The sequence below is a fragment of the Schizosaccharomyces japonicus genome, assembly GCF_000149845.2.
Source record: "Schizosaccharomyces japonicus yFS275 unplaced genomic scaffold supercont5.2, whole genome shotgun sequence".
NCBI lineage: Eukaryota > Fungi > Ascomycota > Schizosaccharomycetes > Schizosaccharomycetales > Schizosaccharomycetaceae > Schizosaccharomyces > Schizosaccharomyces japonicus.
In genome coordinates, this window is record NW_011627861.1 from 2,778,147 (window position 1) to 2,801,314 (window position 23,168).

Sequence of the window (23,168 nt, forward strand, 5' to 3'; positions counted from 1 at the left end):
AACAATGCCATATGCTACTCACCTAACGCGGCAAATAGGGGATTGCGTCATGACGTCCAGACTGGTCGATGCGCGACCCATCCTGCGCTTGTTTTCCCCGGAGCCAATCACATTTCGGACCGGCTGTGCGTCTTTTGAGCTTGCCCTCTGGCTAAGAGGGGAGTGCAAAATCGGCCACTTTGCCCAATTTCTTAACATCAGCCTATGCTGGGCAATTTTTTTCCCTGCTTATTTAAGCGACACAGCCGCCACCTTGAAGTCTTTCGCATCCTCATCGATCAACTACCAACAGAGAACACAACCTTAAAATTTACTTCAAAGCGCTTTTAGAATCAAGTATTCTTCATAACTTCCTACTTTTATTTGCTATCTTACTGTGACATTTGGATTTCATAATGTCGTGTTAAAGAAAATTATCGTCTCGTGTCAAATGGTGCTTGTGTAAAACAGGTTGTCTATTGATTTAAATCGTTGGAAATATATTACAAACTGGTATTACGTGTACTGTTTGTTGATCGTCTACCCTCTCCCAAAATGCATTGAACTTTTTGCTTACGCATCGAGTCCTTTAAGGAACTGTTGTTTGCTTGTCAACACGTCTCTGGTTCTATTATAACCGCCACAATTTTATTACCCTAACTTTGTCCCCCTAGTTGCCAAGTTGGTCTTACCGCTCGAGCAATCTCTACTGCCTTTTCATCATGCGATGTCAACCATATTCTACATAAAAAACTAACTGTTTCATCGTCGAAGTGGTTCTTAAATTTCCTCTCAATCTTACCTCATTGACTTACTATCAACAATTTACATTTAGTCAAGTTTGTTGGATCCTTGTCCTCTTTTCGTTTTAATCCCGTTCCCGTTTCGTTGACCGTTTACCAATATCGTCTGCGTACATAAACTACATCACACAAAACGACATACAACTGATCAGTCGTCTCTTAATCCCGAATTACGCGTCTCCTGCCTTTCGTTGATTAAACCTTTCCCTCAATATCTTTTTCCTACTATCAGAGAATCCACGTTTCTCCCCACTCATCTTATTTCGTTTCGTGATCTTACCTGGACACCGAATTTAGAAACAGATTTCCCCATGAATTATCCCGCATACGATAATACTCCCGTGTCTTCGGGCGTCGTCATGCCCGCTCAGGGCAGTGAGCGTCCAGCGCTTCAACAGCGTTATACGGAGCCTTCCCAGTACCCACCGTACGCATCAAACCCTCTCGGCAGTTCACCTGCTCAATCCCAATACTCTCACTCTTTTGTTTATCCTCGCTCTGAAGGCTTACACAAGGATCTTTACGCCGAGGGTTCCTGGTCTCTGCCAAACTTTTACACCTCGCCTCGCTCTGCCCCCCTCGCTGGAGACTTTGTTGACCAAAATCTTTCCAAATCTGTGGGTCGGCCGTATCCAGAGCCTCTCAACACAAATTTTGGCAGTGTGCCAATTTCGGAATCCTCCTCCCAAACACCAATCTGGCGGCAAGAGCAATTCTCAGATGTCTATTCGGATGAAGTTAGCTCTATGCTGATGCTGAATGCGCCTGAGAAGACACCACCCTTCACCCATCTCAACACGCCTTCGTCTGCGGCTCTTGATACGCCTCTGCAGTTGCTGTTCAATGGCGACTCTAATTTAGAGAATGCGCAGCTCAGTTTGTTTCCGCAAACTGACCGCGAATGCCAAAATGCCTTGCTCGGCAACATGGCATCTTCGAACGGTAGCGCTTATTCTCCAAACATGGGTGTTGTTCCAACTGCTCCTGTCCCTGCAAACCAAGGGTTCTCGCAAAATACCAACTCTAAGAGTATTGGCGATGTGAATGTTGCTTGTTCACCTTACGGCGAGCAAGCCACCATCGGTTATCCCTTGAACATGCAGGAGAGCATTGCATCTCTTCCTAGCCTTTCCGAGTCCGCTGCTTCGCTGGACTCCGTGTTCGCATTTGAGAATGTGCTTCAAAGCTACGATTCGCCAGAGTTGGTGAACTCCGCACTGTATAATCCTTCTTTGTCGAACGGCTATATGCCTAACACAGGCTCCTCCCTACTTCTCCCTAACGAGAATGTGCAAATGCAGCAGCAACAGCAGCAGCAGCAGCGTCAGATGAACTTTGCACCAATGCGCTCTCCTGCGATTGGTAGCGATCCCAGCCAATTGTCTCCGACATATCCCATTGTGCCGCAACCGAACATGGGAATGAAAAAGGACACCGCTGAAGAGAATGAGGGAGCTCCAAAGTCCGAGGATAACGCAATACAGAATAGCGCTTCAAGCAACCCCTCCCGGCGGCGCAAGACCCGTGATAACATTTGTTTCAATTGTAAAGTTACTCACACACCTTTGTGGCGTCGCACTCCGGACCGCAAGCATTTCTTGTGTAATGCATGTGGTCTGTACGCCAAACAATATGGTATTATGCGTCCTTTGTTGCCTCGCACGAAGCCTGCCCACAACAAGGACAATGCCGGTTTGGTGTGCACCAATTGTCAAACTAAAAAAACATCGTTGTGGAGAAAGAGTCCACAAGGACAAACAGTTTGCAATGCATGTGGCCTGTATGCTCGCTTGCATGGCCAGAACCGTCCCGTCAATCTTCGCAAAGAGAAGATTTCACGCCGGCGGCGATTCCGACAGTCGAAGACGTCGCCGACCGCATCCATGGCATCGTACAGCAGCGAAAGTAACACGCCTTCGATGCCGCCGCAAGATGTGCCAACGATGTCAAGCATGGGTGCAATGGATCCCATGCAAATGATGCCTCCGGCAATGTCGACCGCAGAGTTTCAAAATGGCTTGTTGGCGGCTACGGGAATGAACGCTGGCGTCCCCGTGAGCAATGTGATGTACGGCAACGCACCCTTAAACGGCGGTGCGTCCTACATGCCCAATTAATAGAATATGCGTTCAGCAAGACTGTAACGTGTTAGGAGGTATTCACTTGCCATCCCGGCCTTTATAAAACATGCATTTTTTACAATTTAAAAGAAAAAACTGTTGTCTTTGGATTTTTGGAGTTTTTCATACACAACCATATGCTCACACACGTTCGCGCATGCGTTCGCTCGTGTTTACACAGAGTGCATGGGAGCTGTTGCATACCTATATTTGTTTCTATCTCACCTTTCTTTTATGCTTTGCTAGTGCTTTGTTCCTTTGCTGAAGAGATGTATACTTATCAATTGGCAGAGTTGATCCTCTTGTTTCGCTGTTTAAGCATGTCGAAACTTTACTAATTGTTTGCACTGGTTTTTGTTTTTTTCTAATAAACGTTTCTTTTGAACGATTGAGCTTGGAGTGTACGGGTGAGGTAGAGTTGGCCAACATGTGTTTTTATTAACAAAAAAAAGTAAGGATTGGAGGAGTGAGAGTGATCATCGGCTTGGCGCATTCATTGTTTGCATAAGAATGCGAGAGAGAGAGAACCTCTGGGAAGGTTTCTTCGCAGGCGTCATTCTTTTTAAGCTGCTGCATCAACTTCGTCGGGCTCCTCACCGTCATCGAGTTTGACGAGATTGTTTTCGAATAGCTCGCGACCGGTCATCTTTGTTTCAAGGATGGCTTTGCGAGCCGCGGCGGAAGAGGCGGCAGAGAGGGCATCGCTAAGTTGCTTCTCTTGTTGCAACCGTTCCTGTTCCTTACGCCAAACATCAAACTTCTCCTTCCAAGCCAGGAATGTTTCACGGGTGACGGGAGTGCCTTGGAACTTTTTGTTCTCGGCAGCAAGTTGTCGCTGCTTCTCAGCTTCAATGCGGCGTTCCTCCGCCTGATGCTTTTCTTCCAACATGGCAATCACTTCCTCCTTCAGTATAGAGCATAACGAAAAGAGCATTGCCATGCCAATGTTTTCCTCCGCCTAACGAGAATTGTTAGTATTAAGGCGTGAGGACGGGAGACGGGGAATCCTTGCGTGCTTCATTCTCTGCACTCTTCGTCTCGTCTCGTCTCGTCTCGTTTTCCGACTTACATTTTGTTTAACAAGGGCGACAACTCGGTCTTTGTCGGTGTCTTCTAACACCGAAGACGGCTCGTATTCGATGGTGAACTCGGGGACTACCTCGGGGTATTCATCGCCGCAAGTGGCCGTGAAAATGACCGACACTAAGAAGGGGACTCGTTAGTATGGGGGGGGGGTCAAGAGTCAAGAATCAAGAGCATTTACACGTCAGTAGACGCGTCTGAGGCAGGGGAGACAGTTCAGTAATGACGGAGCCCGTGCTGCTCTCAAGCAAATAGGCGTACCTTCTTCTTCAAGGTGCGATTCCTCGGGCAAAATTGTCTGAGTGATTCGAAAAGTCCGTTCGTTCACGACTGTGCAGTTGAGTAAAGGTCGTTCGGGAGAACCAAAAACGTACGCTGCAGCTCGTCCGGGTAAATGGACTCGAGAATTTCGCGCTCTTCTTCCAGCGCCGTCGACATGGTGCAGTTGTAAGCAGAAACAGGAATGGAGCCGCTGAGGGAGGGCGAGGGAGAAAGAATGACGCTCGCAGTGGTTCGTTAAGCGGCATTAGTGAGGTGCTAAGGAGTGTAGTACGGTGGTGCGAGAGTCGTTAAACAGTAATAGTGATTGACAGTGCGTCTGTAAACGGATTAACGGAGTGTAGTGTGTTTGAACGAGGTTCTGGCAGAGAGTGAGGATGGGGATTTCGTGCATTAGTAGTAAGGATGCTGTTCGTGCTGTAGGATGCTGCTGAAGCACTAGCTTCTATTCACGAGCCCAGTAAGGTAGACAATCTGAACACCGTGTAAAGCTTTCGTATTCAAGTCTTCTCTCTTCTCTTCTCCTCTCTTCTCCTCTCCTCTCGTCTCTTCACCGAACCAACCCAAACCAATCACTAGTCGCCCAAACAGTAGTTGGCGACCATCCCAATGCGTCGCTTCACCCTCTCATTCGTCTTGCAATTGTCGCAAATGCCCGCACGTGCAGTCTAGCCGATCGCTTTGTTCTCAACAGACGCTGCAGCGGATTCTGGTTCCGCTGTGACGTGGAGCAACAGGGGAATTCTCTTTATTTTCCCATCCATCGTCGTGTTCCACTTACCAAGAACCAGTCTCACAGCTTTCTATGCGTCTGCCATTGATACGTCTAATTGCGTGTTTGTGCACGTTTTCGCGTGCACGAGCGGACAGTTCTCTTGACGGAATTGATTTAGATCCAAGTACAGAGACACTTGGTGGTGCTTTACGTCCTCCATCTTTTTCCTGCTGTCTTGACTCTCTAGAATACTCGTTTTGTGGTGTCTGTACTAACAATTCAGACTCGAATTCCGTAATTGTTGCCTATGACGAAAACGACATAATCAGCGAGACGCTGCCAGTCGTCGATGGAGTTGGCACAGAAGATGAGTCCAGCCAATTTTTAGAAACGTGTCTTGCTTGTTCACAAGCTGAGAACTGCACGTTGATAGAGGTTGTCAATTTTGAAAGACGGGACACGAGACCTTCGACGGGCATCATTGCTGGCGTTGGATGCCTCGTGTCCGGTCTCGTGCTTGTCTTCTGCACTTGGTTATGCTTGTGTGTAAAGAGAAGGCACTTGACATCGCCTATCCACTGGTCTGTCCTGGCCAATCTTTCCGCAGATGCCCTCCTTCTCGCTGTGGTGGCTTTCGAAAACACGGGGGGTTTCTCCAGTTCGTGGCAGTACATGCTTGTGGAGGCGGTACACAAAGTGCAGCAAATAACGTGCCGTCTCACATTCTTCTTTGTTGCTGCCGGCTATGGAATTACGCGGCCAATTCCCCGTAAGCTGCCTCTTTGCGTGACAATCGCGTCCTTTCCTCTTGCGGCGGTTGTGCTTGTCAGCATGTGCGATGGCGTTCCCCATCTGTCCTTCATCGCCCAGACAGTTTCCGACTTTCTCCAGTACGACACCGAAGTCCTCACATACGTGCTTGTCTCTATATTCGTCTACAAGCGCTTCGCTGAAGCCTCCGCCGAAAAAGACAAGTCGAAGGCTCGTGTGTACCGCAATGTGCTAGCTGTGGTGATATGCAGCTCGTTCATGCCAAGAGTGCTTCTTGGTATCTACTACGAGCTCCCACTCAGTGCGCCGCTGAGCGTGGAGCCCCTTTTCAGCGTTCTTTTCGACCTCATTCTCGCATACCAATTCCTTCCCACCGGCCAGAATCTCATGAAGCTATCGATGTAGGGGGACACACACACAAACGAACGAGAGAACCCAACCCCCTTAGCAGCAGCACACACACACACACACACACGCAAACTCTTCGCAAGCAAGGCGCCACCAGCGAATGTTTGAACAGCTGCTTTGTTTCGTGACCCGGCGCACATTTCGCTCAAAGACAAGCGCCACCAGTCAGCCAACTCTTCGCGCTTTGTTCTTCATCCCCGTCAGCCTAATCGGCGACGCAGTGCGCACCTCGCACCTTGCAATGACTCCCAGCGAACCTGTGTGTTTTGTTACGCATTTTAACGGGTGTCCCTGTATATCTGATTTAAAGAAGCGCTTGGAGTTCCGTTAATTGGTGTGTGCGCCAATAAAGTTTATCTGATAAGGCATCCATCTAATCTCCAAACCGGCTCCGGCTGTACAGCCTCAATGAAACAAGTCACAGCAGACCCAGTCAAGGCCCTTAAGCAATACGCGATACAGCGGTCGTCCGCTGACACCTCATGACCACCGGGTGCTCACAGGACGATGCTCTCTAGCAAGGCAGCTGAGGCATTTTGGCCGTGCGCCATTTGTGCTCCAGCTTCGTATAAAACGAGGCAACCAGCAGGGACCAAGTCGTTCCCTTTCCCAGCAACAACAAAGAACAGATCCAACGACGACAGTACCAGCAGCGAACGGATTTCCCCCGCTGCTTTCATTTCATATACTTGGTAAAACAGAATTGTTGGTCGCCATACACAACCGACAAGCCTCTAGCAACAACATCAGATGGACACAATTCGGGCACACGTGGGTCGGGCGCTGGTCCAGCTTGGCGAGCAATTCCTTGAACACGATTTACACCACGAAGAAGGCCATGTGGCTATGGACATGGACATGTCTATGTCCGGCATGAGCATGGACATGGGCTCGACGACGGCCTCCAGCAGCAGCAGCAGCACAATGAACATGGCGATGCCCACGTCCTCGTCGTCCATGTCAACCATGACGAGCATGAGCATGAACATGGGCATGTCGATGACGAGCAGTGCGATGACGGCTGCGTCGACGGCGATGAGCAGCATGAGCGGCATGGGCAGCACGAGTACAAGCACAAGCAGCAAGCCCAGCTGTGTAATTTCTATGACGTGGAACTGGGACACAATCAACACCTGCTTCATCAGCAAGCAATGGCAAAACACAAGTCACGGAAAATTCGCCGGCAGCATCATCGGAATCTTCTTCCTCATGATTGCCATTGAGGTCGCACGCCGTGCACAGCGCGAGTACGACCGCTACTGTCTGCGACGCTTCTACGGCAACGTCGACGGCAGCGGCAACGCCAAAGTCAACGGGTCTCACAATTCCATGCATGGACAGCAGCAGCAGCAGCAGCAGCAGCCTTCACGACCCAGTGCTCTCACACGCATGACCATCCAGTTCGTGCGCTCCTTGTTCTTCATCGTGCAGTATGTGGCCGCGTATTTCGCCATGCTGCTCGCCATGTACTTCAACGGCTATGTAATCCTCTTTATCTTCCTCGGCACGTTCATTGGGTACATGGTGTTCGGCGCCGACACCCTGCCACTCGTGCCCAAAACTTGCTCACCGACGTGTCGCACAGACTCGTGCGCCGGCGGCCACCCGATGGGCCACGAGAAAACCGAGTTTTCCGACTCGACATCCAGCGGCGTGGAAAAATAGGCTTGGGCTGCGAGTACCGGACAAATATAAGCACGCGCGCGCGCAGCAACGACGACGACGCACACACACGCACATACAACAGCGTCGATGTATTATAGGGGCGCAGACTGCAGACGCGGCAAGACGCCCGACGGGAAGGATCGCCGTTTCTCCTTCCTTACTTACTTGTATATTAGCACATGCACACCAAGTGCAGGGGATGTGGGATGGGCTGGAGGGATGCGGGGGAACGTGGTGGTTAGTGGAGGGATGTGGGTGTTCGTGGGGGAGCAAATTAATCCCACGTGAAGGGTGGGGGACCACTCGTCAGCGGTTTCTCGTCGCTCCCAGTGTCAAGGCCGAAAAGCGTCCTGTGCCTGTCGCCGAACAACCATCTCCCGGTAGCGAGCCAGGTCCATCCCGACGGCCGATTGGAAGAGGAGGACGTCCACGCTGTCGTCTGCCCGCTTTCTGCCCACACAGTGAACCCATTCGTGCCGGTACACTCGGATTTGGGGCAGCACAGCACTCACATCGCACTTGATCCGATGTCCTCCGTCGCGAACCACGACAATTCCATCTTTGTATTCTTCAACACACGCGAGAAACCGAACCTTGTCACCAGTGCTGCAGCCAGCAAGCTGCTCTGCAAAGATGAGCTTGGCGCTATCCATGGCAGAGAGAGAGTGCAGGGCGAGGGTGGTGGAGGGAGGGGGAGGGAGACGGAAGGCGGTGGAGGGTGGTGGAGGGCAGCTGTGTGGAGTGCGTTAAGGGGATAGGGAGAGAAGAGGGATTACCGTATATTGGTTACGGTGGTTTAGTGGGGACTAGCGAGTGGTAGTGTGTGGTAGTGAGTGAAACGCAACGCTCCACTGTTTAACGAGATTCTCCGCCGTCTAACGAGATGCACCGCCCTTCAACACAATGCACCGCTCTAGTGCACTTAAAGCGAGACGGACGCTGCTGCAGTGCACCGAGCTTTTTCACGAGTCGCTGCTTCGCATCGACTAAGCTTGCATCGACCATGTTCGCACCAACCCGGTCTGCGACCGTGCCCCTCGGTCGACGCTACTTAAATCGCCTGTACCCCAAAGACCGAATCCCAAAAATACCGCCCGTTCCCCAAGGCACCGTCGTCGCCGACGTGCCTCGTCTGGGCACCCTTCTTCATAACCCTCCTGCTGCTGTCCCAGACGTTCGCATAACCCCCGCTCTGTTCCGTGTGGGGCACCACAAACGACCCACAAACCCCCATCACGTCGCTCGTATGCCCCCACCAATGCAGGCAGAGCGTGCTCTGCCTGCAGGGACGCGTGTGTCGCTCAAGCAGCTGTCGAAAGAAGAAATCGAGGAATTGCGGCGGCTGCGGAGGGAGGACCCAGCGAGGTGGACCACCGGCGTTTTGGCTGCTCGGTTTCGGGTGACGCGTCTGCTGGTTTCTCGAGCAGCTTCGACAAAGCGGAGCTGACCAAGCTGCGTCTGCAGCAGCCGACGCAGCTAGAGAATATTCCCTGCGAATTTGCTCCCTGATGCGCTAAATCGCGTTGTGTTGCGCTATGTTTGCAATAGCGTGAAACACTGTGCTCGCTGGTGCTCACTGGCGCTCGCAAAGCTTGCTCTTCCACTCGCTAACGCTCGCTGGACCTCACTAGCGCCACCCGCTCATCCTTTCATCATACACGTCATCCCCTCTACTTATACCCAGTGTCGCTCTCTTCTCCCGGCATCCACCATGATGAGCAACAAAAAAGTACTGTTCACAACCGCCGCTGTCGCGGGCCTCGGCTATTACATGCTGCGCCGGAACAAGGGCTCTGCCGAGAAAACCGGCAATGACCTCGGCAAGGCCATGCAATCAAAAGGCAGAAGACTGGACAACGCCGTCGACTCTGCCGCAGAAAAGTCTGCCTCTATGGTTCGCAGCGGCGCTGATATGATTTCAGAACAGCTCGAAAAACCGCGTCAAAACACGAACGCAGCCATTAATGAGGCCCAGTCCAAGGCGAACGAGGCCGCCGAAGCGACCAAGCAGAAGTCTTCTAAGTGGTTCTCGTAAACCACGTGGAGAACGTGTGCGACGAGCGCGCCAATCACACGCTCATGCGCCATTTAAGCGACTTAAGCGCTAGGTTGGCGGGAGAGCCATACACGTGCACACACGTGCTCGCTTATGCCATCGCTCGCTTAACTTTAATTTGCTGGGTAACTTTCCGCTCACAAGCCTCGCCGCACTTTACGACTCGATATGTTTGTAATGAATGTCATGTATTTTACTTGCAAGCTGTTTTTTCTACGCTGAATGAACTGCGATTGTTCGCTGTGCACTTTTTCGCACTTTCGGTTCTTCCCCTCTCTCTGGAGTCTCCACCAAAACCCGCGGAACTGAACTACTCAACATTCACCACATCATTATGCCTGAGCAGTTTTTACATCCTCCAAAACGTAAGTCTACGCGGTAATGTAGAGGCGAGGACGGTGGGAGACGACCGTGATGGTTGGACATTCATTCATTCGACGCGTTTGTAGTAGCAATTTTCGTAGTTTGTAGCGTAAATGCCTGATTTGTGCCAGAAACACGACGTTTTTACGCGACCTTGCAGTCAGGTTGGGTTTGCTAAAGTCCAGCTTTTGAATTGTTGGTGTGATGCTGCAATTGTCTTCATCGTCGCCAGTCGTCGCCGGTCGTCGTCAGTCGTCATTCTTTTTACCCTCTCTCTCTCTCTCTCTCTCTCTCCCTCTTACTCACACTCGCAGCTTACTGTCTTAACAGTGACCCCAATTCGTTTGGTATGGTCTGTGTCCAGCATCGCTGGCCGATCATCATTACGGGTGTTGTCGACGATGTGTCTCGTCACGTTGCCAAGGCTTTGGAAAGAGGAATGTCCAATGATGCCCCCTACGTCGTCCAGGGCAAGCGAATCATCAGTCAACTGAACCAGCTCAAGTTTGACATTGAACACAATCGCACTATGCTTCCCTTGGAGGGCGAGGATGCAGACTTGGCCGAGTACAACGCCGAACTGGCCGAGTACGACGGTTTGACATGGGGCGCGGCACCTTGGTTGTATTCAGAGTGCTACATGTACCGCTACATGAGTCTGTGTTTTGCGAGACAGTCCGAATGGGACCGTCACGATCCTTTTTTCGAACAGAAGGAAAAGACCGTTCGCTCCAGCAGAATCGCCATTGTAGAGCTGGCCGAACGCTGCATGCATTTGTCGAATGATTTGAAGGAGGTTACCGAACACCAGAACGACGAAACTGCCTACCTGCTGTTCCTCGAAATGGCCCAAGTTTCATTGTGGGGCAATGCTACGGACTTGAGTCTACTTACGAACGTTTCGTACGACGATCTTCAAAAACTCCAAGGCAAGCAGGCCGTTGAGAACAGCCAGAAGAACATCATTGCCAACGACTTCCCCTCGGTGTGGAAGTCGCTGCGTCATGTGAGGGATGGCCGTGTCGACATTGTGCTCGACAATGCCGGGTTTGAGCTGTATGTCGATCTTGTGTTCGCGTTGTACTTGCTCAAGTCTCGCATTGCCAAGACGGTCGTCTTCCACCCGAAAGACGTGCCCTGGTTCGTGTCGGATGTGTTGGTCAACGACATCACCTACCTCTTCTCCATGCTTGCTTCTGATTTCCCCGAGCCTAGTGTACAGGCACTGGCCTCGAGCCTGGCTAATTACCATGCAGAGGGTCAGATCATCATCCGTCCCAACGCTTTTTGGACCACGGCCCACTACTACGGTCGCATGCCAGAAAAGGCGCCAGCCCTGTTACAAGACCTGGCCACTTCGGATCTAGTCATCTTTAAGGGTAAGTTGGGGCATGGACAGGCGCAGAGGCTGCAAGGGTATAAGGCGTGTAACGTGTGCCCTTTGCTTCAGTCCCTATACACTTCGAATGGAACGCATCCGATTGCACTGAGCTAGCCGTCCACGTCCCTTTTCCACAGGACCCTTTTCCATTTCTCCCCCTGCTCCTGTCCGTCCCCCGCCATTCCATTCCATCCCCTCCGTCCCTCCCTCCTCCCCCTTTGCGTTTCCCTCCTACTAACCGTTCACCTAGGTGACTTAAATTACCGAAAGCTTACGGGCGACTGTCAATGGCCCATGACTACAAGTTTCCGTGAGGCCCTGGGACCCCTTGCAGGAACCATGAACGTCTTTGCCCTGCGTACCTGCAAGGCTGATGTTGTTGTAGGTCTCGCCGAGGGCGTCGAGGAGCGATTGACCCGCGAGACTCCTCATTGGGAGCGTACGGGCAAGTATGCTGTTGCTGAATTCTGCAAGAAGGACTAGGCTGCTGTGCGCGTTACCGGCATGCCATACTGCGAGCGTGATTGGATGCACTGTTTTACACTCACCTCACCCTTTCGTGTAATGCGTGTGTGTGTCTCGGATTGGTGTCATGCGACAGTGCTTCCCAACCTGCTGTCTTCTCGCTTCATTTTGTCAACATGGTTGCCTCTCGATGCGCTTTTTCTCACGTGCGTCGCTTGTCTCACACATATCGGTTTTTCCCGTCACTCTGTTTGGTCTCGCTTACGCCAACTTTTGCTATAGGCGGATTCACCTCGGACTGAGACGGGGAAATTGGTCACCTATTATACTCGCTACGCTCCACTGACCGTCGAGCCGCTGTGCGAACGGGTCTCACTCAGCTTATCGCTTCCAGACCGGCGATTGTGTCAATTGTGTCAACTGCACCAATTGCATATCAACCACGCACTGTTGTTCTCATCCACGCACACACTCACTACTACTGCAACATCAACCAACCGTCCCGCTCGTTGCACCAATGGACGTGCTGCTCATGACTGGAAGTACTGTCATTGTTGCTGCTCCGTCCCGCTTACTGCCACACGGCTAACCCTGATTTACGTAATTCCAGCGTTCCGTCCTGTGGTGTAGGTGGTGCGTATCTGGCCTCCCCTTAGCACCGGAACAACTGTTGTTTCACGTGTGTGATGTGCACCCTACAAAATGTCGGCCGACCTTAGCTTCCCCCCTGCCGTCTCCCTTAACACCAACCAACCAACCACCACTTTTTGGTCTCACTAGCAAAACATCTTCAGTCGCGTCGGGCGACATTTTTTGCTGGTTTTTGGGGTTCATTCTTCGCATCTCTGTTCTTTTTCTTGTTTAATTAAGGCGTTCATCGCTCGAACGAGAAGAGACGGTTCGATTAGGTCATCGTTCGCAACACTTACTTGTTGTCATCACCTTTTGCTCGCGAGATATTCCTTGTGTTCTTGACTCGTAACACGTCTCTGAGCACTCTTGGTAAGCACGTGTGGACAAACTGTGTGTCTCTGAACCGTTTTTATAAACCTTCAGATTTGTCGAACTGGTTCTGATTTGGTTTGTTTGTGGATTCGTCAATTGAAATACACAGAAGACAGTAGATCGTTTTTTCTCTGACTGTGATTTCAAATACAACAAGACGAAGCAGTTTTCTTGTACTTGAAAAGTGTTTGAGTCGTTTATTTTGTTTGTGTATATCCACATATAACTTTTCTGTTCTATCAGCTGTTCATATTTGCTTGATAGACTGCCGTGAGCACCCAGTGGTATAAGGTACGTGAGACTTCTTCATACACGCACCCTACCTTTTTTTGTTTGTCTCAATTATAACTTTCCTTCCAAAAGATATACATCTTTGGAGTAGAGCACTTGGTTGTACAGTATGAGTTACAGCATCCGTTCAATTCCTCGGCAAGAGCCGGAGCCAGCTGTTCCTTTGGAGCAGGTCGAGGCCGAAACTGAAAAGAAGTATTTGGGCTTCGTGACGAAGAGAGAGATTAAGCTTTTGGCCATTGCAGGTACGGGTTTCTTGCTCGACAGTTATGACCTTTTCATCATCAACCTGGTCTCGCCCATTCTGTCCTACCTCTACTGGGGTGGTCTCGAAGGCCATGAGCATTACCCGTCTGGCATTCGTGGTGTCGTGAATGCTGCAACTAACATCGGTAACATTTTGGGCCAGCTGTTGTTCGGTTTCTTGGGTGACTTTTTTGGCCGTAAGTTTGTGTATGGTAAGGAGATGATCGTGGTCATCATTGCTACCATCCTCATTATTTGCTTGCCCAACAGCATCAAGAGTCCTACGGGAAAGATGATGTGGCTTTTTGCTTTCCGTGTCGTTCTTGGTATTGGTATCGGTGGTGATTATCCTATGTCTGCCTCCATCACGTCCGAACGGTCCCATCTGAACCGTCGTGGTACACTTCTTTCCTGGATTTTCTCCAACCAAGGTTGGGGCACGCTTACCGGTTGCGTTGCCACGATTATTATTCTTCTTTGCTACGAGCATGTTTTGAATGTTGAAGGCAAGTACCACAAGTTGAATGGCGTTTGGCGTTTGCAATTCGGTATCGCCTTGGTGCCCGCTGTTCTTGTTATGATCCCTCGTTTGCGTATGCAGGAGTCCCAGCAATTCAAGGACTCGAAGAACGTCATGGCCAAGGGTGATGGTGCCGTTGAGATGGATGTGATCAAGGAGGCCAAGGCTAATAATTCCTCCAACTCTGCCACATACTACCAGTCCGAAGACAATCCCTCCAAGGACAAGTCGCAAGCTGAGGTTGACATTGAGGCCGCTGCCGCACCTAGTCTGACTGAGAGTGGCCAAGATGCCGCTTCCAAGGTGATCCCCACGGAAGGTGAGGACCCCAAGACTGGTTTCCTTGCATACTTTTCCGAATGGCGTCACTTCAAGATTCTGTTTGCCTCTGCCGCCTGTTGGTTCTTGCTTGATATCGCTTTCTATGGCGTTAACCTTAACCAATCCGTCATTCTTTCTGAAATGGGTTTCAGCAATGGAAAGAACGAGTACCACAAATTGCAGAAGAACGCTATTGGTAACTTGATTATCGCTGTTGCTGGTTATATTCCCGGTTACTGGGTAACTGTTTTCTTTATTGAGCGTCTTGGTCGCAAGTGGATTCAAATTCAGGGTTTCCTGATTTGTAGTTTGCTTTTCGCTATCTTGGCTGGAACCTGGAGCACTATTTCTACCGCTGGTCGTTTCATCTGTGTCGCCTTGGCCCAATTCTTTTTCAACTTTGGACCCAACACTACCACTTTCTGTTTCCCTGCTGAAGTCTTCCCCTCGCGTGTGCGTGCTTTCTCGCATGGTATTTGTGCTGCCTGTGGTAAATGTGGTGCTATCATCTCTGCTCTACTTTTCAACAAGCTGACTGACGTTATCGGTTTCGCTAGCGTCCTTTGGATCTTCTTCGGCTGCATGATCGTGGGTGCCCTCATTACCTTGCTTCTTCCCGAGACTGCAAACCGTGACGCCGACTTGATTGATCGTCAAGAAATCGCAGCAATGCGCCGGGGTGAAAAGTCTATTCTTGATCGTAACGAGAAGTGGGCTTGGTGGAAGCATGGCATCTAATTTATTTAATCTTTTATCCGAAACCCTTCCCCTTTATTCGTTGTTTTTTGGGACCTGTGAGTCCGTCTTAAAAAAGCCCGTGCTGTGGTTTGCCATTCGTTCAGTTGTGAATGTTCTTTTTTTTTGGGATGTGAATGTGTTATGTTCTCATTCATTACATGTCTCACCTACGTCAATTATTCCTTCAACTTTTCTCTGCTCGGCGTGTATCTCTTTGGACTGAACTTTCGTTATGGACAGTTGAACTGTTCTCCACATTCTTAGTTTTTGGTCGCTTAGCTTATGACTGTCGTTTGGATCACTAGCATCACTACTACCTTAGGTTTATTTTCTATAAAAGTTTTTGTTTCTATTAGCATGGTTGGTTTCTCATATAAGTTCCTACAAATGACTTTTACAACACTGTGAATTCTGTATTCTTTCCAAGTGAACGGTGAACCTTAGACTCCGTATAAAGTTGCGTCTTCAACTATATGCTTTATATATCCGTTCGTATTTCCATAGAAAAAAAAAATGAATGTTAAATTTTTCCATAGAAGAATATGGGAACTGGAAGTGCTGAAAATGTGTGGTACATTTGCTTCTGAATGTATCTCTCGATTGAATCTATCTAATTGTCTTCTCTGTGGATAATGGGTTCGTCGGTTTATAATTATGTACTTCATTTATTCACTGACCGCATGTCTGATTTATGAGAATGAGGGTTTTTTGGAATGCTAAATACGGAGGTCAGCATCGGCTGCGCGTGCTTCACTTGTATAGGATAGGCCTGAGGGCATCTTCAAAGTTGCCGGACATAGACTTACGACGACTTGCCAAAGATATTTTTATTGGAAAATTCCGCAAGGCTCGAAGCGTCCATCATCCGAAAAAAGCGGGTTCGCTTTATCGACTAGGTTGCGAAGTATGTCGCTGTTAAAAGAATACTGTATATATATTCACAGAAGTCTCAGATACTAACATCCTAATCTTACAGTATGTGAATAAATTTCAGAAAACTATTCGCGGTACATTTCCAACGGAGCAGCTACGAAAGGAACTACAGCATAGGTTTTCAGAGTACTTACTATGTACAAAGCAAGGCGGTTTAGATGTTACAAAATTTCAGAAACGGGGTTTGCGTAAAACGCCTTTGACTGAAGAACGAGTGTTAGAAATTCAATCAAAGGCTGGAAACCGATTGATGTTTGATTTTGTCCATACGTCAAGTTATGCGACATTTCTTCGGCCAAAGTATGCAAAGCAAAGTACGAGATTGTCTATGTCCCTAAAGTCAAAGATTAGAAAGACACAGGAAATGCGTGACAGTCTAGACAGTCTAACCCAGCTACTGTATCACGCGAAATGGGAAGATGCCTTCGAGAGCAGTCTGTTTCAGAAACGCTGCACAGAAGAACCGACTTGGTCGAAAGAGATAAGTGCTTCCCTGGTTTTTATTCAATACAATTTAATTGTGGAAAGAAAGAAACAAACAAGAACTTGGATTCAGAAGCGGGATATTTATGAAAAGTTGGTTTCAATGGTTCATCGCGACTGTTAATAAAAAAATGAGAGGAAGCAGTCTATACTTGGCTTCCATTATTGTAGTAGTAACCAGATAATGAATGTTGAATAAATTTCATGAAGGGGCCATTAATATCATAAAAAAGAAAGAACAGAAAGGGGTTCCAAAGGAAAAGAGAACGAAGTGTGACATGATTCACGCAAAAATTGAACAGAAGAATGCAAAAAGAAAGAGATGATGGGAGGGATTAAAGATAGGAGAGTAGAAATGGGGGACGCATTATTGGGCAGCAGATGAGAGAAATTGTGCTTCCGTTTGCGTCATGATTGCTTGGATAGCTTCTTCGTCCCAGTCAATATCGTCTCCACTAGGCTCGCTGCTGTAGTCGAAGGTCGGTTTAAGCTCCTCGGTATTTACGTTGGAAGCAGACCCTTGTGTTAGAGCAGTTTGAGTCGATATCCAGTGTTTCTCAATGTTATCCAGTTGCTGTATGTCATTTTCATCTAATTGCAATTCTGTTTCATCAGCGACTGTTGATTCACTGGCTACAGATACAGCGTCTTCGGCATCATTTTGTACGGGCGCGGGAAGGACAGTTGCATCGACGTCGATGAGTTGAGTTTCATAAGAACTGCTTGAGGACGTTGCCTCAGTGCCATAGGGCTCCGAGAATGACTTCTTCAGCTTTGAAGCTTTCGGTGAGCCTGAATGCTCTCGCTCATGAGCATTAGAATCCCTATCAAGCTTGGCCCGAAGAACACTTAATAAGCTCGACACTCTGTTTAATTTTCGATTTATCGTCGAACTAGGGATATCGTCTTCGTCACCATCGGTTCCAAGTTCATCACTGCCTTTACCCGAAGAACGCTTTCGCTTTAAAATAAACGGTCTCGTTGATTTCGTAGGCGTCTTACTCTCTAACGGACAAGGCAAAGACACTGAACGTTGGCCTGTAGAATGTGAAGCCGTAATTCGATTCCAAAGCTTACCGACCGGATCATAAGGCGACGTAGGTTCAGCATTGGTATTCCCCTGAAACAATTTTGAGACATCTTTTGCGCTCAACGTCCGTGCCCTGCTTGGTGAGATTTTCCAAGAAACACGGGTTTCTTGGGACCCCGTTAACTCACTCATCCCATTCGAAAGGCTTGATAAGACGCCAATGAAAGACCCTGACCAAGAATAAGTACAGACGGAAAAATTGTACGTATCCTGTCCAAATTGGTTAACTGTTTCGGAAACTGTTCCCAAGTAACAAATTTGTTTTTTTCAATTTATCTTCTGTGTTTGGTGGGTGTATTAGATGCGTTTACAGTGACAATACAAACTCGAAACAATACGGGGATTAAGACTTATAAAGAAACTTCGAGTATATACGGTATTAAGTGCAAATACGCATTAGGGGTTTAAGCAATTTTAACGCAGCTTTGAAATGTGTGAATTTTTTGAAAGTTCAATTTCTGTAATAATTTTAACTTGTTGACCGTAAAATATGAAACTACATGGGGATATGCAAGGATAGATTGTAAACAAAAAAGAAGGATTGAGGTAGTTTCTGTAGCGCGGGCACTTTCACTTACCAAACAATGAAGGTGACCAAGGCTGCAGCGGCCAAGGAACCAAGGATAAGGAGGGAAGAAGAAGAGTAACTCGAGGCAGCAGAAAGCGTGAACACACTACCACTACCGGTGAAGGTTCGTGCCGAGTATGTGGGTTTGTAATAAGAGGTAGTCACGGTAGTAGTACCTGTATGCTCTGTCGTAGGCACGATGGTAAGGTTTACAGTATACACACTTGTTGACGCCAGGCTAGCGGACGGGTAAAAGATGAGAGGATAGCCGTTTGTCATGGTGGCTTCAAAGACACCGCCCGAACCGACAGTTGCAGTCTTTTGATGAATGATTTCACTGAGGACCACACCAGAAGAAAAGTTGGAGCTAATGGTATAAGTTGTAGAATTCACGGACACACCGACATTGGCAAACACAACAAGCACCTTGTTCTTCTGAGCAATCATATGGTCTCTAGCAGACTCAATGAAAGAAAAGAGTGTTGTCACATATGTACTATCCTGAGACATAACGGTTCTTCGGAAATGCACGAGAGACTTAATAAGCGTGTAATAGGGGTTTGTAGTATCGTAACCAGAGGACCAAAGAGCCTCACGATTGAGAGGATCAGCAGCACCACTGAAGCCCTGCTCTTGACCATAGTAAATAATGGGGATACCATCCCAAACAAGTACAAAAGCGATTGCACCCATAATGTTTGCTTGGTCACTAGTGTATGAAGCGAAACGCTGTAAATCGTGGTTCTCAATAAAAGTTCCCGTCAACGAACGATCAACGCCGGAACAATTGGAATTGGAACTCATACTTTCATACAAACTTTCAATCAAAGTCATACCCGCACCAGTGGCAGTGAACGAAAAGTTCATCTTCAGTTGAAGAGGATAGTTCGTAGAGCCAATGGAATACTTCATGTATTTGCACATCATATTAGGATCGTAAGAGAAGACTTCACCAAGAGCAAAAACACCTGCATTGGAAACATAATCAGGGAAAAAAGAGGTATTCATCTGCTTCGCAGAATCCACACGGATTCCGTCAACACTGTACTTTGAGACAACAGACTTCACTTGGGAGTAAAGATAATCAGACACGTCACTATTTTCCAAATCCAAATCTGCCAGTGTAACCACACCGGCATTGGTCCAGCAATCAACAATTTGGTCGTCAGTATCTGTATCCCAGTCAATGACACAATAAGGATGGAAGTACTTCTCAGCGTTGAAGGGCACCAACGTCGAGTACGAGAAATCTGGGTTACTGCCATTCACAGCCATAGAATTTGCAATAGTATCAAACATAACCCAAATGCCGAGATTGTGGGCCGCTGTAATCATGCTAATCAGATCGCTCTCTGAACCAAAATGGCTGTTCAGGGACTTATAGTCCGTATTCCAGTATCCATGATAAGCCCAGCCAGAAGTGCCTTGTTCACCCTCAATGTTCTTGTCAATGGGAGAAATCCAAATGGCAGTGAAACCCATATCCGCAATGTAATCCAGTTTCGTACTGATACCCTTCCAGGTACCACCGCAGTATTGCAATGATGACACATCACAGTACGTGTCCGTACTACCATCGTCCACAGCAAATCTATCAGTCAACAACTGGTAGATGACACGAGAACGCCATTCCTCCGACGATTTCGCTATTGTTGGTAAAAATATGCTCAAAAGAGAGAAAAGAACAACAAAAACAGATCCGTTCATATTGAAACAGTACAAATTATTAACATGCAATTAAATATTGCTAGACGACAAGATAGTCCAGGTATTGACAAGTGCTTTTTTAGGGAATAGTTAATGCTGACCTGTTCAAGTTACGCCTGATACAGAACGGAAAGACTTACCGGCCGTTCCTCCAAGAAACAACCTCTTAGTCTTTTCCTACTGGTATAAAGAGGAAAATGTAATGTAGAACAAAAAACCCTACTGACACTTGAGCTACAGTGTTGGCGAAGGGAAGGTTGGCAGGCTCTGGTGTTACCACAGCCTCTCCTATGTTAAGTCTGAAAAGTGTCGGGTTACAGGAGGGCGGTGTTAGTAGGCGAGCGTTCGAGTCGCGTAAAGCGAGATCAGGACAAACTCACAAACGTATTTATGTGAAGAGACTGAGACGGAGTATCGTGTTGTTTAGACATGTTTGTATTGTAAAAAAAGCTCTAGATTTTAATGTCATCAATGGATGCATAATTGGATATGGTCAGTTATACGGTAGTATGAATGAATGGTAATAGAACGTCCTTATGGTCACATAAAGCTAGTTTATTGATAGTTAGTCGAATTTGTCATGTCCATGTTGTAAGAAAGTAACTGAATAAAGAATGCTATAAATGAAATGTCGTTCATAAACAATTCGACTAATAGAGTTTAATACGCGTTCTAATAAAACTTACGAGTGATCATAAAAACGCTCAAGTTATTACTGAGTGACTAATCGCATGAATACGTGTTTCGAAACTTGCGAGGAATTCTAAAGTTCTATGGAAAGTCAAATTCTGATGAATAAAAAATCTAGATTTTATAGAGACTTGAATGCACTTGACATTCGAGTACTCTTTCTATCGTTCTAAAATAGTCTTCTACCTAAGTATCTTTATAGTCATTATGTGTCTCCTAAGGGTGTTAGTACAACACGCACTAGCAAACACGCCTCCAGAAATTATTCTGTACGGAACAGTACCGTTGACTATCAAATTCATCTTTAACTTTCGACTGGTTGTGTTCTCAAAAAAACCACTCTCAGTTATACAGGAACATTTCCTGTTACGGTTCAGTTAGAAGAGACATTGCTTAACGAAACCGTTTTCCCCCCTCTTCTCTTCCTACTTTCATTTCCCTATACCCTGCTTTTAAAATGGAGCAAACGGAATCTATAGAGACAACGGAATATTACAAGGTATTGAATATACCTAAAAATGTACGATTACCCTCGATCTAGGTCCAATTGCTAACTAAAATGCAGTCCAGTAACGAAGACATAAAAGAATCATACAGAAAGCTTTCAAGACTCTTTCACCCGGACAGACAAAGTTCCGAAAACAAACCTATTGCAGAGAAAAAGTTTCAACAAATCCAAAAAGCTTATGAATGTCTCTCGGATCCAAAGAAGCGAACGATATATGATCATTTTGGCGAAGAGGGCCTTAAAGTCAAGTGGGATGTCGGCGTTCGCTGTAAAAGCCCCAAGGAATTTGAAGAAATGATTCGGCAACAGCTTAATGAAAAACAAAGTGTTGAACTAGAGAACATGGTGAAGAGCAGAAGTGAAAGTACACTTGTTTTGAATGCAATGCCCTTGTTTAAGCCTCCTCTTAAAATTGATAATCCCCTTCGGCCAGGTGTTCCTTCGTACAAAGGCTCATTTTTTTCAAGATTTAATATGATTCACTGGCTATCCTTCCAGGCAAAACATTCGTTTCATGTACCTATTCATTCCCTTGATTCTTTACTCTCGGGTGTTGACGAAACTCTTGAAACAAAAGAAAAAAACGGAACATCACTTGTCTTTCTTAGTAACGTTTCAGTGCGTCCACGCGAAAAGGCAACACCGTCTTTTTATTCGATTATAAAACATCAATTGTCTCCGACTGTCAACCTGGAAGCTGGAACTTCTTTACTTCGACCTTATAATGTTTTCGCTAAGGCGACATGCGTTCTCGACGACAAGAGCGTTTTTGTGCCTCATGTACAGTTATTGGGGTTAAGCCGCCCTCCACAAGCTTCCTTTCACTTTGTTCGCCAACTAACCCCCCTTGGTTCAATGTCAGTTCGTTATAAAACTGGTGCTCTAGCTCTTGGTCCTTGGGAAAATGAAGGATTTTTAGGCGACCGCAGTATGTTCTCTTTGGGCTGGCAGCAGCTTCGTGTACCTTCTAGTGAACAAGGGCCCGAACTTGCTTGGAATGCTGATGTTACTGCTGGGTTAATGATGTCTGGAATCAACCTAAATTACAATTTTGGTTTGGGTGAGAAGGAAAAGAGAATTGCATGTAGAATTGGTACTTCATTATCAACTGCCAGCGGGATGCAGTTTTCCGTTGACGGCTCTAAGCAAGTAGCTAAACACACTACTATTGGTGCTGGCGCCATTTTTGGAATTACGACAAGCTCCTTGACACTCAACTTAAGGTTCGTGTTCTTAGTCATTGCTCTAATACTAACTTTGTTCAGTTGGTCTAGATTGGGTCAGACAATCTCCATTCCTATTTTATGGTGCGATTCCATGACCAAATCTTCCCTGTTTTGGGGTATAGCATTTCCGTTAAGTACCGTCTTGGGCCTGGAACATTTTGTTTTATCGCCTCGTCGTAAACGGATTGCTAAGCGTCAACGCCTGCAGCAACTTCAAGAATATAAAGATGTATATGAATCTAAGAAAACCGCTGCACTGGAAGAACAGGTCTTGTTGAAACCATTGGCTCTAAAAAAAATTGACCAAGAAGTCGCTAAAGCTGGCCTTGTCATTCTGAAGGCAGAGTACCGGACGGTTTCAAAAAATTCATTATTAACACAAGACGTCAAACTTGTATTAAGTGCGTTGATAGAGGATTCGCGACTTGTTATTCCTTCAGGATCTTCAAAGGTACGGGTTAATAGAATGGTTCGTCAGCTAATAAAACAGACTGACTTGTTGGGCATCTATCCTCTCTTCTCTGATGATCCAAAAGAATTAGAAATTACTTACACCTTCCATGAGAAGATGCACAAAGTCATCCTTACAGATAAACAAGGAGCAACGCTGCCATCTCGAGGTATGTTTCATAACATTGACATTAAAGGATTCTGGCATGACTAACCTAAAAGCACACATAATTACAGCATAAAGAAAGCTTTGTTTCATATGAGATTGGTATTACAACTTGCCTTTCATTTTTTTCTGATGAAA

The 23,168-nt window shown here is 47.3% G+C and overlaps 13 protein-coding genes across 13 annotated transcripts; 9 read left to right on the forward strand and 4 right to left on the reverse strand.

Annotated features, from left to right (window-relative positions):
- Positions 1-184: 184 nt before the first annotated feature.
- Positions 185-3,359, forward strand: SJAG_04249 (transcription factor). The gene has a single exon (XM_002175332.2). The coding sequence runs from the start codon at positions 1,094-1,096 to the stop codon at positions 2,897-2,899; it is 1,806 nt and encodes a 601-aa protein (XP_002175368.2). The 5' UTR covers positions 185-1,093; the 3' UTR covers positions 2,900-3,359.
- On the reverse strand, positions 1,434-7,833 carry SJAG_04248 (RWD domain-containing protein). The gene is made up of 4 exons (XM_002175331.2): positions 4,360-7,833; positions 4,247-4,315; positions 3,972-4,105; positions 1,434-3,860 (listed from the first exon to the last, which is right to left on the reverse strand). The coding sequence occupies exons 1-4, from the start codon at positions 4,421-4,423 to the stop codon at positions 3,465-3,467; spliced, it is 663 nt and encodes a 220-aa protein (XP_002175367.1). The 5' UTR covers positions 4,424-7,833; the 3' UTR covers positions 1,434-3,464.
- On the forward strand, positions 5,070-6,155 carry SJAG_04247 (hypothetical protein; the record flags this gene model as incomplete). Its single annotated transcript, XM_002175330.1, has 1 exon — positions 5,070-6,155. One exon carries the CDS (start codon positions 5,070-5,072, stop codon positions 6,153-6,155), a length of 1,086 nt encoding a protein of 361 aa, XP_002175366.1.
- SJAG_04246 (copper transporter complex subunit Ctr4) lies at positions 6,909-7,823 on the forward strand (the record flags this gene model as incomplete). Its single annotated transcript, XM_002175329.1, has 1 exon — positions 6,909-7,823. One exon carries the CDS (start codon positions 6,909-6,911, stop codon positions 7,821-7,823), a length of 915 nt encoding a protein of 304 aa, XP_002175365.1.
- On the reverse strand, positions 7,748-8,929 carry SJAG_04245 (nuclear telomere cap complex subunit Ten1). The gene has a single exon (XM_002175328.2). The coding sequence runs from the start codon at positions 8,474-8,476 to the stop codon at positions 8,156-8,158; it is 321 nt and encodes a 106-aa protein (XP_002175364.1). The 5' UTR covers positions 8,477-8,929; the 3' UTR covers positions 7,748-8,155.
- Positions 8,771-9,356, forward strand: SJAG_04244 (ribosomal protein subunit L20). Its single transcript, XM_002175327.2, has one exon. The coding sequence runs from the start codon at positions 8,827-8,829 to the stop codon at positions 9,268-9,270; it is 444 nt and encodes a 147-aa protein (XP_002175363.2). The 5' UTR covers positions 8,771-8,826; the 3' UTR covers positions 9,271-9,356.
- A 111-nt stretch (positions 9,357-9,467) lies between these two features.
- SJAG_04243 (hypothetical protein) lies at positions 9,468-10,062 on the forward strand. Its single transcript, XM_002175326.2, has one exon. It carries the CDS (start codon positions 9,535-9,537, stop codon positions 9,856-9,858), a length of 324 nt encoding a protein of 107 aa, XP_002175362.1. The 5' UTR covers positions 9,468-9,534; the 3' UTR covers positions 9,859-10,062.
- Positions 10,063-10,213: 151 nt separating this feature from the next.
- SJAG_04242 (DUF89 family protein) lies at positions 10,214-12,106 on the forward strand (the record flags this gene model as incomplete). Its single annotated transcript, XM_002175325.1, has 3 exons — positions 10,214-10,244; positions 10,557-11,621; positions 11,874-12,106. The coding sequence occupies 3 exons, from the start codon at positions 10,214-10,216 to the stop codon at positions 12,104-12,106; spliced, it is 1,329 nt and encodes a 442-aa protein (XP_002175361.1).
- A 635-nt stretch (positions 12,107-12,741) lies between these two features.
- SJAG_04241 (inorganic phosphate transporter) lies at positions 12,742-15,616 on the forward strand. Its single transcript, XM_002175324.2, has 2 exons — positions 12,742-13,384; positions 13,457-15,616. Exon 2 carries the CDS (start codon positions 13,494-13,496, stop codon positions 15,207-15,209), a length of 1,716 nt encoding a protein of 571 aa, XP_002175360.1. The 5' UTR covers positions 12,742-13,384; positions 13,457-13,493; the 3' UTR covers positions 15,210-15,616.
- Positions 15,617-15,713: 97 nt separating this feature from the next.
- Positions 15,714-16,881, forward strand: SJAG_04240 (hypothetical protein). Its single transcript, XM_002175323.2, has 2 exons — positions 15,714-16,113; positions 16,186-16,881. The coding sequence occupies exons 1-2, from the start codon at positions 15,901-15,903 to the stop codon at positions 16,747-16,749; spliced, it is 777 nt and encodes a 258-aa protein (XP_002175359.2). The 5' UTR covers positions 15,714-15,900; the 3' UTR covers positions 16,750-16,881.
- Positions 16,149-18,124, reverse strand: SJAG_04239 (hypothetical protein). The gene has a single exon (XM_002175322.2). The coding sequence runs from the start codon at positions 17,845-17,847 to the stop codon at positions 16,993-16,995; it is 855 nt and encodes a 284-aa protein (XP_002175358.1). The 5' UTR covers positions 17,848-18,124; the 3' UTR covers positions 16,149-16,992.
- Positions 18,072-20,278, reverse strand: SJAG_04238 (alpha-amylase Aah3). Its single transcript, XM_002175321.2, has one exon. It carries the CDS (start codon positions 19,988-19,990, stop codon positions 18,290-18,292), a length of 1,701 nt encoding a protein of 566 aa, XP_002175357.1. The 5' UTR covers positions 19,991-20,278; the 3' UTR covers positions 18,072-18,289.
- Positions 20,279-21,137: 859 nt separating this feature from the next.
- Positions 21,138-23,078, forward strand: SJAG_04237 (DNAJC11 family DNAJ domain-containing protein; the record flags this gene model as incomplete). Its single annotated transcript, XM_002175320.1, has 2 exons — positions 21,138-21,179; positions 21,222-23,078. 2 exons carry the CDS (start codon positions 21,138-21,140, stop codon positions 23,076-23,078), a joined length of 1,899 nt encoding a protein of 632 aa, XP_002175356.1.
- Positions 23,079-23,168: the final 90 nt, after the last annotated feature.

Bases quoted from the DNA above. Each gene is read 5' to 3' on its own strand.
- SJAG_04244 (XM_002175327.2), top strand. From the start codon at position 8,827: ATGTTCGCACCAACCCGGTCTGCGACCGTGCCCCTCGGTCGACGCTAC.
- SJAG_04248 (XM_002175331.2), bottom strand. From the start codon at position 4,423: ATGTCGACGGCGCTGGAAGAAGAGCGCGAAATTCTCGAGTCCATTTAC. The intron at 4,316-4,359 runs GTACGTTTTTGG...TCAACTGCACAG, and splicing joins TTACCCGGACGAGCTGCAGC to TCGTGAACGAACGGACTTTT. The intron at 4,106-4,246 runs GTACGCCTATTT...TCCCCTTCTTAG, and splicing joins ATCGCACCTTGAAGAAGAAG to TGTCGGTCATTTTCACGGCC.
- SJAG_04245 (XM_002175328.2), bottom strand. From the start codon at position 8,476: ATGGATAGCGCCAAGCTCATCTTTGCAGAGCAGCTTGCTGGCTGCAGC.
- SJAG_04249 (XM_002175332.2), top strand. From the start codon at position 1,094: ATGAATTATCCCGCATACGATAATACTCCCGTGTCTTCGGGCGTCGTC.
- SJAG_04241 (XM_002175324.2), top strand. From the start codon at position 13,494: ATGAGTTACAGCATCCGTTCAATTCCTCGGCAAGAGCCGGAGCCAGCT.
- SJAG_04238 (XM_002175321.2), bottom strand. From the start codon at position 19,990: ATGAACGGATCTGTTTTTGTTGTTCTTTTCTCTCTTTTGAGCATATTT.
- SJAG_04243 (XM_002175326.2), top strand. From the start codon at position 9,535: ATGATGAGCAACAAAAAAGTACTGTTCACAACCGCCGCTGTCGCGGGC.
- SJAG_04239 (XM_002175322.2), bottom strand. From the start codon at position 17,847: ATGAGTGAGTTAACGGGGTCCCAAGAAACCCGTGTTTCTTGGAAAATC.
- SJAG_04240 (XM_002175323.2), top strand. From the start codon at position 15,901: ATGAGAATGAGGGTTTTTTGGAATGCTAAATACGGAGGTCAGCATCGG. The intron at 16,114-16,185 runs GTATGTCGCTGT...CTAATCTTACAG, and splicing joins TTTATCGACTAGGTTGCGAA to TATGTGAATAAATTTCAGAA.